At 42.6% G+C, this 16,277-nt stretch overlaps 1 protein-coding gene across 2 annotated transcripts in view; it reads left to right on the plus strand.

Annotated features, from left to right (window-relative positions):
* Positions 1–15,992, plus strand: part of LOC132406977 (17-beta-hydroxysteroid dehydrogenase type 2-like) — a 45,059-nt gene extending 29,067 nt beyond the window's left edge. For both annotated transcript variants that reach the window (XM_059993150.1, XM_059993151.1), the window contains 2 exons: positions 9,569–9,706; positions 12,849–15,992. In XM_059993150.1, the coding sequence (XP_059849133.1) occupies positions 9,569–9,706; positions 12,849–13,189 (479 nt within the window). In that variant the 3' untranslated portion in view covers positions 13,190–15,992. The remainder of the gene's footprint in view (positions 1–9,568; positions 9,707–12,848) is intronic.
* The last annotated feature ends 285 nt before the right edge of the window (positions 15,993–16,277 follow it).

Genomic DNA, 16,277 nt, shown 5'->3' on the forward strand with positions numbered 1-16,277 from the left:
AAGTTCCTGATGAAATTCTGGTAGAAATTAGCAAAATCCAGGAACTGTTGGACCTGTTCGATATTGGATGGTGGTGGCCAGTCTCTGACCACCTGGGTCTTGGTACAGTCCATCTCGTGATTACCATTAGAGATGAAACCCAAAAATTAAACAGTCGTCACATGAAACTCAGATTTCTCCAACTTGACGTAAAGCCCACGGTCTAGTAGCCTCTTTAAAAATGTCCCTCACGTGAGCGACATGCTCCTCCATGGACTTCGAGAAGATTCAGATATCATCCATCCAAGTAGATGAAGGCATACTTGTGGAGAGTATTCCAGAGCATGTCATTTATAAGGGTTTGGAAAGTGGCTGGGGCATTGGCATGGCCAAATGGTATAACCTGTTATTCGTAGTGGCCTGTCAGTGTATTGAATGCCGTCTTCCACTCATCACCCTCCCTGATACAGACCAGATTGTAGGCACTCTGGAGATATAATTTTGTGAATACCCTCACCCCTTGAAGCATCTCGAAAGCCGTATTCATAAAGGAAGGTGGCAACAATTCTTGGTCATTATGCGGTTTAATCCCCTGTAATCAATGCACAGCCACAGACTCCCATCTTTCTGTTGTATGGAGAAGAAATCTACATTAGTGGGTGAGGTGGAGGGCTGAATGAAGCCTGTGGCAATACTCCTCCATGGTGCTTCTCTCTGGGCCTGACTCTGCAGAGGACAAGTACTGTGCAGCAGGTCTATGGCATGGTCCTAGGGTCAGTGCAGTAAGGCTCGAGGCCTTTCCTTGATGAAGATCTATCGACCGGTCAGCCTGACATCAGTGGTGGGAAAGATGCTAGAGTCCATTATTAAGGATGAAATAGTGGCATATTTAGATAGCAGTGATAAGATTGGGCCGAGCCAGCATGGATTTCCCAAGGGTAAATCATGCTTGACTAATCTGTTGGAGTTTTTAGAGGATGTAACCAGGAAGTTAAATAGGGGAGATCCAGTGGATGTAGTGTACCTCGATTTTCAGAAGGCATTTGATAAGGTCCCACATAGAAGATTGGTGGGTAAAATCAAAGCTCAGGGCATCAGGGGGGAAGACATTGACATGGATAGAAAACTGGTTGGCAGATAGAAAGCAAAGGGTAACGGTGAATGGGTGTTTCTCGGAATGGCAGGTGGTGACTAGTGGGATGCCACGGGGCTCGGTATTGGGATCACAGCTGTTTACCATTTACGTCAACAATTTAGATGAAGGCATTGAGAATAACATCAGCCAATTTGCTGATGATACTAAGCTGGGTGGCAGTGTGACATGTGATGAGGATGTTAGGAGAATTCAGGGTGACTTGGATAGGCTGGGTGAGTGAGCAGACACTTGGCAGATGGCATTTAATGTGAATAAGTGTGAGGTTATCCACTTCGAGAGTAAGAACAGGAAGGCAGATTATTATCTGAACGGTATAGAGTTGGGTAAGGGAGAAATACAAAGAGATCTCGGAGTCCTTGTTCATCAGTCACTGAAGGTGAATGAGCAAGTGCAGCAGGCAGTGAAGAAGGCTAATGGAATGTTGGCCTTTATTACAAAGGGAATTGAGTAAAAGAGCAAGGAAATCCTCTTGCATTTGTACAGAGCCCTGGTGAGACCACACCTGGAGTATTGTGTACAGTTTTGGTCTCCAGGGTTAAGGAAGGACATCCTGGCTGTACAGGAAGTGCAGCGTAGATTTACGAGGTTAATTCCTGGGATGTCTGGACTGTCTTACGCAGAGAGGTTAGGGAGACTGGGCTTGTACACGCTGGAATTAAGGAGATTGAGAGGGGATCTGATTGAAACATATAAGATTATTAAAGGATTGGACAAGATAGAGGCAGGAAATATGTTCCAGATGCTGGGAGAGTCCAGTACCAGAGGGCATGGTTTGAGAATAAGGGGTAGGGCATTTAGGACAGAGTTAAGGAAAAACTTCTTCTCCCCGAGAGTTGTGGGGGTCTGGAATGCACTGCCTCAGAAGGTAGTGGAGGCCAATTCTCTGGATGCTTTCAAGAAGGAGCTAGATAGGTATCTTATGGATAGGGGAATCAAGGGATATGGGGACAAGACAGGAACCGGGTATTGATAGTAATTGATCAGCCATGATCTCAAAATGGCGGTGCAGGCTCGAGGGGCCGAATGGTCTACTTCTGCACCTATTGTCTATATTACTCTCTAAGTCCTCATAAAAAGACGGGATTTTGACTGGTTTGGTTGTTATCTCCTCTGGACCTTCCTTCAAGGTTGACTCCTGAGATTTCGTTGGTGACAAGGGGTGATTTGACAGACATCAGAGTCCTCTCTATGAGCTCACAAAGTTTATCTGTGGAAACAGTGGCCAAATCAGAGTCTGACTCCCCGTCTGTGTCCTCAGCCAATGCCAAAGAGGCATTATGGAGGATTCTTGCATTCCTGGCAATAGGCTTCAAGGATCAGTGCAGAGACCTTGAGGCTGTTTCCCTTCAGCTTAGCGGCAAGTCTCCCAGACTACTCAGGCTTGGTCTTCTCTCCTAGAAATTCCCTTCCTCTAGATCCTGTGGGATTCTGACTAGATTGTGTCGGGAGCCGGCTAGAATAGCTTCTACGCTCTTGAGGACTGGGCTAGGTCTCAGGTTCCCTTGTGCTGAAGCCTGCCCTTATGGGTTGCTTGTCACTATAGAGCAGGGGTGGGCAAACTTTTTGACTTGTGGGCCACAAAGGGTTCTAAAATTTGACAGGGGGGCCGGACCAGGAGCAGATGGATGGAGTGTTTTGGTAATACACCTCATAAGAGAAAATAAAATATCATGGGATATGTAGAAAACATGTGCTTTAATTTCAATTGAAAATAAACAAATGCATTACAACAAAATATCTGTCTTTGAAGTCCCATGGTATTTAGCTATTTATTGAAATGACTTTTAAAACACTGAAAATTAAATGAATAAAATACATCTTTTTTAATAGTAACAGTTATTATTTTAAAGCACTGAAAATTCTGTTATCCTTCAAGATATTATCATCATCACTCTCCTCCTGACTGTCTTTATTTCAAAAACGGTAGGAGATGCAGGTCTACTTGTCCTGCTCCTTCTTATTCAATTGTCCCCTGTGCCAAAACTCAACAACAACCCGCAGAATGACAAAGCAGGGAGAGCGCGCCGGTATGCGGAGCTCTGTGCTCGCAAATCCCCGCAGGCTATCTCTCTTAGCCGGAACGCTGGCTAATTGTGAGCCGGTTCGGATGTGCCAGGAAATGGGTCGCCACAAGGTCACAAAGTAAAGCGCAAATGTGGAGTAATACGCTGCACCTCAACAAAGGTCAATGTATATAGAGTGCGTCATCTATTGGGAAAACGCCAGAATTGCGGGGAGAAAACGTTAACAAGGTTTATTAATATAATTTCATCAAGTTCTGCGGGCCGGATTAAAAAGCTTAACGGGCCGCATTTGGCTCGCGGGCCGTAGTTTGCTCATGCCTGCTATAGAACCTGGGTATCAGAACACCATGCTGTAAACAAAGCCTCTTACAATGACTGGACCAAGCAATGATTCCCCCCTCTCCCCAGTTCACAGATGGTTATGCTGGGACAGCCAAGGGTACCTAAGGATCAGGGGTATGGAGTGGAGAATCAATAATTGAGAAACTGATGTCTTCCACGTGATCCCCTATCCTCATCTGCAATTCCACAGTCTTGCTGGATCTGTCCGGACAGTCTACGACAGTTGTGGGCAAGGACTGGCTCAACTCTTGCAGTGGTATGTCGAACCAACGGGCAGTTTCTAAATCCAGAAAATTACCTGCTGCCCCTGAGTCCACAAAAACCTTCAACAGCCTCACCTGAGGTGAATCCTGTCTTCAGTATGAAACCAGAATCCATGGCATTAGGCATAGTGGCTGCTACTGTAACAGTCCTCCCAACACTGGACAGTCTTAGCAGTTTCCCAGGTGGCTGCAGCTTCAGATATTCGGCCCACAGATGACCTGCTTCCCCGCTGTAAAAGCAGCAACCTTGACTTTAGTACCGGCACCTCTCATCAGCAGAGGGTCTAGGGCAACTGGCCTGCATGGGTTCAACTGGATCTTGTACAGGTGATGGCTGGTCATGGCCTGAGATTGGGTCCGGGCTTGGACCGGGTTCTTTTCAACCTCCTGAAGTTATTCCACTCTTGCTCAGCCAGATAGTTATTGAGAGGGTTGGACTGGTCAATGAGAACCTCTAAGTTCTCTGCTGGCTCTCCCAAGGTGAAATCATTGCTTGGTCCATTTCGTTTTGAAGTCTGTGACGGTATAGTGTGGCCAAGGCCTCCCCATTCCAACCAGCCTCCTGGGCCAAGGTCTGAAATTTGGCTGGATCCGGCAGGGTAATGAAACACCTTCCTCATGGTGGCCTTGAACACTTCCAAATCTGTGCAGTACTCTGACTTACAATCCCAATGTGCAGTGACCCAGGGCAGAGCTCTTCCAGTCAGGAGAGAGACAAAGAAGGCCATTTTGCCACGCTCCAAAGGGAACCGGGATGGCTGAAGTTCAAATATTAATAAACATTGAATGAGGAAGCCATGACAAGAGCCTGGCTTACCATCGAATCTCTCTGGCTCTGGAGCAGGACCGACTAGTTCTCCCTGGTGACTCTGGCTTCCTCCTTGCCAAAGTTGACCAATGGCTACTTGGTGGTGATGAATCACCAGGCTCCTTATGGGAATATCTTTGCTATAGCTGGTCACAGTGGACGATAAACTCTGATACCCCACTGAGCCCATGTTGGTCCGAATGTACTGTGACGACAGTCCTTGACAAGGATGGCTTGGACCCAAATGCTGGAGTATCCAAGGCTGGGATCAAGACACGGTCTCAGACGGGATCACGAAACACAACAGAAAACAAACACTAGTCAAAAATCACTAGTAGGCTTATGATTGCGCACTGAACCGATGTTCAGGTGTTACCTTAAGTACTCATTTTTTGACATCCAAAACATGCTTGTCAATTAACGGGAACATCTTACGCCTTTAAAGGGGCCACGCCAGCTATCCGTACTCCAGAGAGTTAAGAGTGTTTAAATCTCGGAAATCGTTGTGGTTGGAGTGTCTCGTAACAAGTCATCTTTCTTTAAACTTTGAATAGTTTTAGACCTTGAACACCATGTACATTTTCTGCTGAAGGAATTAACACGTCGAGGAGTCAGGCATCAGGAAGAGCCGTGGTAGTAGGGGACTCCATAGTAAGAGGTACGGAAAGGGGTTTCTGTGGCAACAGGTGAGATTTAAGGATGGTGTGTGGCCTCCCTGGTGCTAGGATCCAGGACATCACGGACCGATTGCAGGGAATCCTCAAGGGTGAAGATGAACAGTCGGAAGTGGTTGTGCATGTCGGCACAAATGATATCGGGAAGAAGAGGAAGGACATTCTGTAGCGGGACTTCAGAGAATTCGGAAGAAGGCTGAAAAGCAGGACTTCCAGGGTGGTTAACTCTGGTTTGCTTCCAGTTCCTTGTGCTGGAGAGGGCAGGAACAGGGAGATAATGGATCTGAATGTGTGGCTGAGGAACTGGTGCAGGAAGCAAGGATTTACATTCTTGGACCACTGGGATCTGTTTTGGGGTAGGGATGAATTGTACAAAAGAGACGGTTTGCACCTTAGTAGGTGGGGGACCAGCATTCTGGCAGACAGGTTTGCCACTGCGACACGGATATGTTTAAACTAAGTAGTTGGGGGGAGGAGATGAACTGGAAATATAAGGATGGAGTTAAAGGGAAAGTGAAAATAAGAAAAGTTAAAAAAGACAACAGAATCAATGGAGTAGAAAGCTCAAGAAGAGATCACCAGTATGGCCAAGTGAAATAGGAATTGATATGAAAGGAGAGGGGAATGCCAAATTAAAAGTATTATATATGAACGCACGAAGTATAAGGAATAAAGTAGATGAGCTTGAGGGTCAGTTGGAAATTGGCAAGTACGACGTTGTGGGAATAACTGAGACATGGGTTCAAGCGGACAGGGCCTGGGAAATGAATATTCAAGGATATACATCTTATCGAAAGGATAGACTGACTGGCAGAGGGGGTGGGGTGGCTGTGTTGGTGAGGAATGATATTTAGTCCCTTACCAGGGGGGACATAGAATCTGGGGATGTAGAGTCAGTATGGATAGAACTCAGAAATTCTAAGGGTAGAAAGACCTTAATGGGAGTTAATCTACAGGTCCCCAAACAGCAGTTTGGATGTAGGGTGTAAGTTGAATGAAGAGTTAAAATTGGCATGTCGCAAAGGTAATGATACAGTTGTCATGGGGAATTTCAACATGCAGGTAGACTGGGAGAATCAGACTGGTACTGGACCCCAAGAAAGGGAGTTTGTGGAGTGCCTCCGAGATGGATTCTTAGAACAGCTTGTACTGGAGCCTACCACGGAGAAGGCAATTCTAGATTTAGTGTTGTGCAATGAACCGGATTTGATCAGGGACCTCGAGGTAAAGTAATCGTTAGGAGGTAGTGACCATAATATGATATGTTTTAACCTACAGTTTGAGAAGGAGAAGGGAAAATCGGATATGTCAGTATTACTGTTGAACAAAGGGAACTATGGAGCTATGAGGAAGGAGCTGGCCAAAGTTCAATGGAACAATACCCTAGCAGGGAAGACAGTGGAACAAAAATGGCTGGTATTTCTGGGAATAATACAGAAGGTGCAGGATCGGTTCATTCCAAAGAGGAAGAAAGATCCTAAGGGGAGTAAGGGGTGGCCGTGGCTGACGTGGGAAGTAAAGGACAGTATAAAAATAAAAGAGAAGTATAACGTAGCAGAGATGAGTGGGAAACCGGAGGACTGGGAAGCTTTTAAAAAGCAACAGGAGATAACAAAAAAGGCAATACGCCAAGAAAAAATGAGGTACCAAGGTAAACTAGCCAAGAATATAAAGGAGCTTCTTTAGTTAAGTGAATAGCAAAAAAATAGTTAAGACCAAAATTGGGCCATTGAAGACAGAAACAGGTGAATTTATTATGGGGAACAAGGAAATGGCAGATGAGTTGAACAGGTACTTTGGATCTGTCTTCACTAGGGAAGACACAAACAATCTCCCAGATGTAATAGAGGCCAAAGGAACTAGGGTAAAGGATGAACTGAAGGAAATTTATATTAGGCAAGAAACGGTGTTGGATAGACTGTTGAGTCTGAAGGCTGATAAGTCCCCGGGACCTGATGGTCTGCATCCTAGGGTACTTAAAGAGGTGGCTCTAGAAATCGTGGATGCATTGGTAATCATTTTCCAATGTTCTATAGATTCAGGAACAGTTCCTGCTGATTGGAGGGTGGCTCATGTTGTCCCACTTTTCAAGAAAGGGAGAGAGAAAACAGGGAATTATAGACCGGTTAGCCTGACGTCAGTGGTGGGAAAGATGCTGGAGTCAATTATAAAAGATGAAATTATGACACATTTGGATAGCAGTAGAAGGATCAGTCCGAGTCAGCATGGATTTATGAAGGGAAAATCATGCTTGACTAATCTTCTGGAGTTTTTTGAGGATGTAACGATGAAAATGGACAAGGGAGAGCCAGTGGATGTAGTGTACCTGGACTTCCAGAAAGCTTTTGATAAAGTCCCACATAGAAGATTAGTGGGCAAAACTAGGGCACATGGTATTGGGGGCAGAGTACTGACATGGATTGAAAATTAGCTGGCTGACAGGAAACAGAGTAATGATTCACGTGTCCCTTTCGGAATGGCAGGCTGTGACCAGTGGGGTACCGCAAGGGTTGGTGCTGGGACCACAGCTGTTTACAATATACATTAATGATTTAGATGAAGGGATTAAAGTAACATTAGCAAATTTGGTGATGACACAAAGCTGGGTGGCAGTGTGAAATATCAGGAGGATGTTATGAGAATGCAGGGTGAGTTGGACAGGTTGGGTGAGTGGGCAAATGTATGGCAGATGCAGCTTAATGTGGATAAATGTGAGGTTATCCATTTTGGTGGCAAGAACAGGAAGGCAGATTACTATCTAAATAGAGTCAAGTTAGGAAAAGGGGAAGTACTACGAGATCTAGGTGTTCTTGTACATCAATCAATGAAAGCAAGCATGCAGGTAAAGCAGGCAAGTGAAGAAAGCTAATGGCATGCTGGCCTTTATAACAAGAGGAATTGAGTATAGGAGTAAAGAGGTCCTTCTGCAGCTGTACAGGGCCCTGGTGAGACCCCGCCTAGAGTATTGTGTGCAGTTTTGGTCTCCAAATTTGAGGAAGGACATTCTTGCTATTGAGGGAGTGCAGTGTAGGTTCATAAGGTTAATTCACGGAATGGCGGGACTGTCATATGTTGAAAGATTGGAGCGACTGGGCTTGTATACACTGGAGTTTAGATGGATGAAAGGGGATCTGATTGAAACATATAAGATTATTAAGGGATTGGACACACTGGAGGCAGGAAGCATGTTCCCGCTGATGGGTGAGTCCAGAACTAGAGGCCACAGCTTAAGAATAAGGGGTAGGCCATTTAGAACAGAGATGCGGAAAAACTTTTTCACCCAGAGAATGGTGGATATGTGGAATGCTCTGCCCCAGAAGGCAGTGGAGGCCAAGTCTCTGGATGCATTCAAGAGAGAATTAGATAGATCTCTTATAGATAGTGGGGTCAAGGGATATGGGGAGAGGGCAGGAACAGGGTACTGATTGTGGATGATCAGCCATGATCACAGTGAATGGTGGTGCTGGCTAGAAGGGCCAAATGGCCTACTCCTGCACCTACTGTCTATTGTCTATTGTCAAATGCATCATGAGCCTGAAAAGTACAAGCGGGTCAGCAGATGCCGGAAATATGGTTCAACACTTACATTTAATAAACACAACCTTTCCAAATGCACACAACATACACAAATCAAAAATGAAAAACAGCAGAAATATGCTGAATTAAAAGAAGGACTTTGGAACGTGAACAGGGTGTACATTGTCCCATAGGTAATATCGACAACAGGTATCATTGCAAAGTCACTGCACAATACCATTAAATAATTAGCCCTACTCAGCAGTATTTATAAATCTCGAGAAAGTTACAATACCATGCACCATGAGAGTAGTCCGGAAGTTCCTAACAACTGAGCAATGAATATGCTTGGCTGTGCCAATACCTCAAGTTTTACCAGCTTGAGCTGAGAAAAAAATAAGAATAGATAAGCAATAAGTATCAAGGACATGAAATGAAGAGTCTTTGTAAGTGATTCCATAGTCTGTGGGATATTAATTAAGTGAATTTGAGAATAGTTTTTAGTTTTATATAAAAATGATATTCTATCCAACCAAACTCATGCAAACCAGAGAAGTGGTTATCCAGATAGTGTACTCAATTTATGATATTAATATTTTGGGACCTTAATAATTGTAGTGTTTTTAAAATTAAACCTTTGGACCTTGATTCTAATGTTTGGCATTATTAAATATGTGACTCTAGATATCTAATGCCTAATCTGACTTTGTATGACACAACGGTAAAAATTAATTTCTGAGAAAGCCCAGGCTAAGTTTCATAATGTCAAGACTTTTTCAAAGTTGTTCTGATCTGTCTCAATGCAGGAAGTGTACCAATCATGAGGTTTGCACCATATAATGCCTCAAAAGCTGCTTTAAGCATTTTTTCCAACACTTTGAGATTCGAACTTGCCATCTGGGGAGTTAAAGTGGCCATCATCCAACCATCTCTTTTCAAAACAGGTTAGTATTAATGTAGTAAGGGTTTAATGCAGTGAAGATTCTGATTAATTTTGTGTTATCTAGAAATACATTGCAGACCGGCAGGTCTAAATTCATGAGTCACAGAGCAATACATCACAAATACAGGCTCTTCAGCCCTGAATCTATTCTGCCCATCCAGTTATTCCCAATTTCCTTGATTCTGCCAATATCCCTCTAAGCCATGCTATTCCTCATACCTATCCAAGTGCTTCTTAAATGATAGTACTGTGCCTGTTTCAACCACTTCCTCAAACAGCTCATTCCATATACTCACCACCCTCTCTGTGAAAAGGTTGCCCTCATCTCTCTTAAATCTTCCCTCTCTCTCTCTAAATCTATGCCCCCCCCCCCCAGTTTTGTACTCTCCTACTCCAGGGAGAAGACTGTAACCATCCATCTTGTCTATGATTCTCATAATTTTAAACATTGCTATAAGATTGCACCTCATTCTCCTTAGGAAGATTAGTCTGGCCAACTTCTCTCTCAGTTCCAGTAACATCCTCATAAATCTTTTCAGTGTTCTTTTCAGTTTAGTCATAACTCTTCTACAATAGGGTGTACAGCATATTCCATGCATGGCCTTACCAATTACTTATTTGCATACAACTGCAACATATTGTTCTAAATCCTACAGTCGGTGCCCTGAATGATGAAGCCCAGCATGGCCCTGCATGCTTAATGCCAGTTTCACTACTGTGCTAACTGTGATGCTGCTTTCAATGAACTTGCACTTTTATAGGCCCCTTCTGTTCCAATACACTCCCTAGTGCCCTACCATTCATTGTTTATATCCTGTGCTAGCTTGACTTTAAAATACATCACTTCCTACTTAATCTAGAATGCAATCCATTTGCTATTCCTCAATGCACTTTCCTAACTGATCAAAATCCTCCTGTGATAACAGGAAAATCAACGGTCTCTCTCCCTCTCCCCCCTCTCTCTCTTCCCCCGCCTCTCCCTCTCTCCCTCCTTCCCTCATTACTCAACCAACTACCTCGACCTGAACTGAACACTCCATGATGTTTTAAGACTGTATCCATTTACCCCTTGGTTTGAAAGAGCCTAATTTTGGTTCCTATTTCCACACTTCTGTATATATCATTGCTAACCTGTTTCATATATTTGCATTTTATAGTACTGTATTGCTTAGTTTACTAATAAACACTATTAGTTACTAGTAATACCAGACTCAAAGTATTTTCCATTTCTGCTGGTTCTTTAACCTGGGGTACGTGACAATGTCAATTACAAGGTTTGGTCCAAGGCCATTGGCAATCAAGTCAAGTCTACTCTAGGGCATCTGATACACCTGGACCAGATATGAGCTGCATCTAACAAGAAAATCTCTGACGCAGAAATGAAAAATCTCATGGTCAAATATGCAGGGCCCTCTCTCTTCTGTCTTGTTTGTGTGTTTTCACTTTGTTATATTCATACAACAGGGAAACAGGCCCTTTAGCCCAAATGGTCATTGCCAAACAAAATAGCCTCTAAACTAGTCCCATTTTCCCATTTCCTTCCTATCCTTTTCTATCCTATGAAACTTTTACCTGCCATCATTCCTCCCTAGCTCTGACCCAAAAACCCTCAGACATCATTATACACTCTGATTCTGTGCTTTTCAGTATTCCATGTTTTTAATAACTTTGACATCGACCGCCAATCCTTCATCCAGTAAGTGTCCAAGTTCCAGACCATTTCCTTTAACATCTTCAAATATCTCCATCATTTCATTCTTTTGATTCCTTTATGGGTTTCTCTAAAACCCTGTCGTCATGACCAGGCTGTTTTTTTATTGATCTTTCTGCTGACTCCATTGAAGGGATTGGGAATATGAAGGCTGTCGAGCCCAGGCAGCAGGGGCACTCAAATTAACTGTACACTGACCTCAGGTCCACAGCTTAATCAGCATCTACAATGGGGCTGAAACTGGCTTTTGAGGCCAGAAACAATAGCAGGAAAAATGAAGCCACAGCTTTTTACCGAATGTTCTGACAAATCCTTTGTTCCCTTTGTGTCAGGTCTGATAACCTGAAGGTATTGAGAACCTGGTTCAGAGAAGCCAGGACACACATCTATTGAATGCTGAGTCTAGTGGGGTAGAAGGTGAAGAAAGTAGGAATCCTATCCTAGACTGAAGAGAAGGAGTGAGAACAGAAGAGTCTAATGGTAACGATATCTGATACCTACACCAGAACAGCTCAGTGTTTGACACCATCATACTCTGAGTATTAATCAACAAGCTTCAAAACCTGGCCTCCATACCTCCCTCTGCAACCGAATCCTTGACTTCCTCTTCAGGGGTCCAATTAGAGCAGATCAGAAATAACGACCCACATTGCTCTCAGTCGGCACAGAAGCTGCTCCAGGATGTGTGCTTAGCCCATTGTTCTACTCTCTTTACACTCATAACCACCTGGCTAGCACAGTTTAAGTACAATCTATAAATCTGCCAATGACACAGCTGCTGTTGGCAGAATCTCAGACGGTGACGAGAAGGTTTACGGGAGTGAGAGAGATTGGCTGGTTGAGTGGTGTCACAGTAAGATCAAGAACTGGTTATGAACTTCAAGGGGGAATTCAGGAGAACACACGGTGGTTCTCATCAAGGTGTTAGCAGTGAAAGGATGAGCAACTTCAAGTTCCTGAGTGTCAACATCTCTGAAGATTTATCCTGGGCCTATCATTCCTACTTTCCACCCTCCACCACCCTGCTTCACCAGCACAGTTCCTGCTACTAAATCCCACTCTAGTAATTCAACACCTCAATTTATATTTCCTTAAATTTGGTCACCCAGATTCAGTAACAATAAATACTTCCCTTCTGCAACTATCTTCCCATCCAACCTATATGTTAAAAGTGCATAGAGATGAGCTCTGTATTGTCTTCAGTGTTCAGGTGGCATGGAGAATAAAAATTGTTATGGCAAAAAATGTATATGAATGTTGGCATTTAAATCGTTCCATATCTTTTAGGGATTTTTGTTTCTTAAAATCTAGGAATAACTATTTTGGGTAAGTTAGTGATTTGTCTAGTTCTGCTGACTTGCTGATGTTATTTTTACATAGTACCACAGATGATGCACCACCTAAAATCTTCACCATTTTGTTTCTCCTGTAGGTATCTTTGGCACCAATGACCAAAGGAACCGACGGTACATGGAACTCTTGCAGCAGCTCTCTCCTGAAGTTAGAAAAGATTATGGTGAAAGCTATCTAAATTCACCTAAAGAACTGTACCCTGCTGTTCAGAGTCGTATAACTGAAAATCTGCAACCTGTTCTGAAGGACATAGTCAATGCACTATTGGCAAACAACCCCAGAAGGTTATATACACCTGGGTCAGGTGCATTCTTGATCCCATTAATCTACCACAATGCTCCCACCTTTCTCTCTGATTTTATTATTTTTAAGCACTTTAACAAGATTCCGAATATACCAGATGGAGCTAAACCAAAATGAGTCTGTCAGTAGCTGACATCAGCCCACTCTACAGTAAGCACAGATCTGTACCTTCTACTAAGAAAACAATTTTTCCCTACATCTATATATTTTAAGTACACAAAATCCTGAGCAAACCAGAGAGATGTGCTCTGTTCAACAGCCAGTTTCGCAGAGGCCTTCTTAAATGGCCATAAACTGCCTACAACACTTCTCTAATGCCCGTTACCATGGCCTCAGAAGAAAAAGGCTCCCGGAAAATTAACCAGAGTCCCAGATTCTTGTATGCTTGCTTTATATCCAAATAACAGATTTCCCAATTTCTGCTCCACAAGTTAAAAATATCTTGCAGCTTGGTTAATAAACTATGAAACTTTACTATGCAATTCACTGAATACACACCTGGAATTAATAATATTTTGTTCATTTCAAATGAATATGGTTATTTGATTATGCAGGAAAATGGTTTTATGAGTTAATTGTATATTTTACACATTGTATAATCTTTCCTAGACATTGTAATGAAAGTAGATTTTTAAAGGCTAAGGGAAATATTTTGACGTATTTAATCTCTTGTCATCAGGGTTATTTTTCAATGTAACTAAAATAATTACTATTTGTACTGTAATTCATTATCTAGGTGATGTTGCTTTGATGACAAATCCATCTTTTTCACAGTTGCGTAAGAAAATAATTTGCTGTCAAGCATCAAGCTCAAGCCTGTTAATATTTAATTTTACAATATGAAGGTACAGATACAAAACTCAGTAGCCAAAGAAAAAAAAAGATCTTTGGATCTGCACATGATTTTATGATGGCTGTCTAGTATCTAGAATCGGTGCTAAAATGATGTTTTAAAATTGAAAGTGAAACAACACCTCACACTCCAGGACTATCAGTCCTGTGGGTAGAAGGTTAAGAAACAGAAGTCAATAAATGAAGATGTTCAGCAAAAAAATGAAATGTGGAGAAACTATTTTATGTCTCGGGCACTTTGGATCTGCAACACACTGCCAAAGATAATGGCAGAGACACATTCAATTGTGTTCATACAGGACCTGGTTGAGTAGACAAGATTTGAAGGAATATGTAGAGAGGATTGGGAATGGATCTAGTTGGATTGCTCTTCCATGAAGCAGGTATGGACTTAGTGTTTCAAATATCCCCAACCATCCTGCATTGAATCCTGCAACTATTCTGTGATTCTGTATACACTGTGAACTTTGCTTTATTTTAAATTAGCACTAAGGAACACAGGGGTTTTTTTTAAACATACATTCTATAAAATAAATGTTTCCATTCTAGCCAATCTTGACCTCAGGTCTCAAAAGATATCACATGGAGCTTCTGATGTAAATCTAGCACTGGTACTAACCACAATGGAGTTTGTTAATAATCTCTGCTCATGGAACACGCTTGACCTCTAGAGAATTTCAAATCACTTTAATTGGATCTGAGTGTGGTGAACTATGTGCCTGTCTGGACACGCCCCCTGCTGAATGCTCCTGTGGCTCCTCCCACAGGCCCCTGTATAAAGGCGATCTGAGGCCTGACGCTCGGCCTCAGTCTCCAGGACATAGTATGATGGACACTCACTCCTGGTTCCTTCTTCCAGTCAATAAAAGCCGATATCTCGCCTTACTTCTCAGTGTGAGTTATTGATGGTGCATCACTGAGAAATGGCTCATTTATTACCCCTCTTCTTGTTCACTCAGGAAAATTTCCCCTGCTGAAATTTCAGTACTGTTTCACCTTTAGTTTTAGTGGGATTTAACATGTTACTTTAGTTTTTATTTCTGTGTTGTCAGTGAGCAAGCAAACTTACCAGATACTATGTACAGCTAGGGTGCTTAAGACTTTTGCACAGTACTGTATTTGTCAATGTGGAGCAGAGAGTGAGTTTGTAAATCTGGCGGGAGCAAAGGATGTTGAGAATAGTGAGGGTGGAGTGCCACAAGAAGGGTGGCAGAGAAGGGGTGCCAGGGTTGGGCAGTGATACAGATGCAGGCACACCCAGCTCTGAGACAGCAGGCAAGATCATTTGATTCCTAACAATTGGTTTATTGAGCATTACAATATGTCACTCTGGTTCTTTCTGCTCCCTCCCCTCTCCCTGCCCCCTTTCCACTGTCGGACATTCAGTCCACAATAGAGACCCATATCATATCCAGATATACCAGATTGTTTTGCGGCTGCAGTATAGTGCAATACATAAAATTACGAAAGTACTGTGTGAAAGACACTTGCATAGTACCAACTGTTTGCAATCAAATAACTGCCTGGTGTCTCAGGGTGGGGTCTCACCCCTGTCCCTGGCATTCCTTCTCAGCCACCTGTCCCACATCTCTCCTGCAACACTCCATTCTCACCATTCCCAACATCCTTTGCTCCTGCCAGATTTACAAACTTGTTCTCTGTTCCATGCTGATAAATGCAGTATTATACAAAAGTCTTAGGCACCCTAGTGATATATATGTGCCTTAGACTTTTGCACAATACTGTATTTAAAAGTGTATTTAGATTTTTCAGAACTTGATGCATGAACTGAGGGACAATCTCCAATCATATTTCTGTTTTCAGTACATCTTGATGTACTTTTGATGTTTTCCTTTGGGTTTTTAACAGCAAGTTTATTGTGGCATCTGGAATACATTTTCTGATGAGTCTGACCTTTGTTGACTCTTATGCAATAAGTGTATGTCTTTGAGAAAATTGACTTAAAATTTTATTTGACTGTGTGTCTCTGTTTTAAGTTTTAATCTGCATACATACCAACTAACTCATTTTGTGGGGTACTAAATAAATTACTTTTACAATGGAGAATTAGGATTGGATTGAGAATTCTTCTTGTTTTTTGTATATTCAATTAAAGTAAAGCTTTATATAAAATACTTTTACCTGAGGTGGTATTGCAAAATTCTGCATATATTTCTTAGTTGAAAGTGGCTAATTGTGGTACGCCAACTGACATTGGTAAGCACGAGACAATTCCACATTCAGTCTTATTATTGACAGTGTTTGTTATATTGTAGTTATTGGTCTTAAATCTTAAATGTGATGTGCAGCTAGCTGACGGTTATATAACAAGCAATGCATTATGTTATGCTTC

This window comes from Hypanus sabinus, chromosome 17 (assembly GCF_030144855.1).
Source record: "Hypanus sabinus isolate sHypSab1 chromosome 17, sHypSab1.hap1, whole genome shotgun sequence".
In the NCBI taxonomy this organism is placed as follows: Eukaryota; Metazoa; Chordata; class Chondrichthyes; order Myliobatiformes; family Dasyatidae; genus Hypanus; species Hypanus sabinus.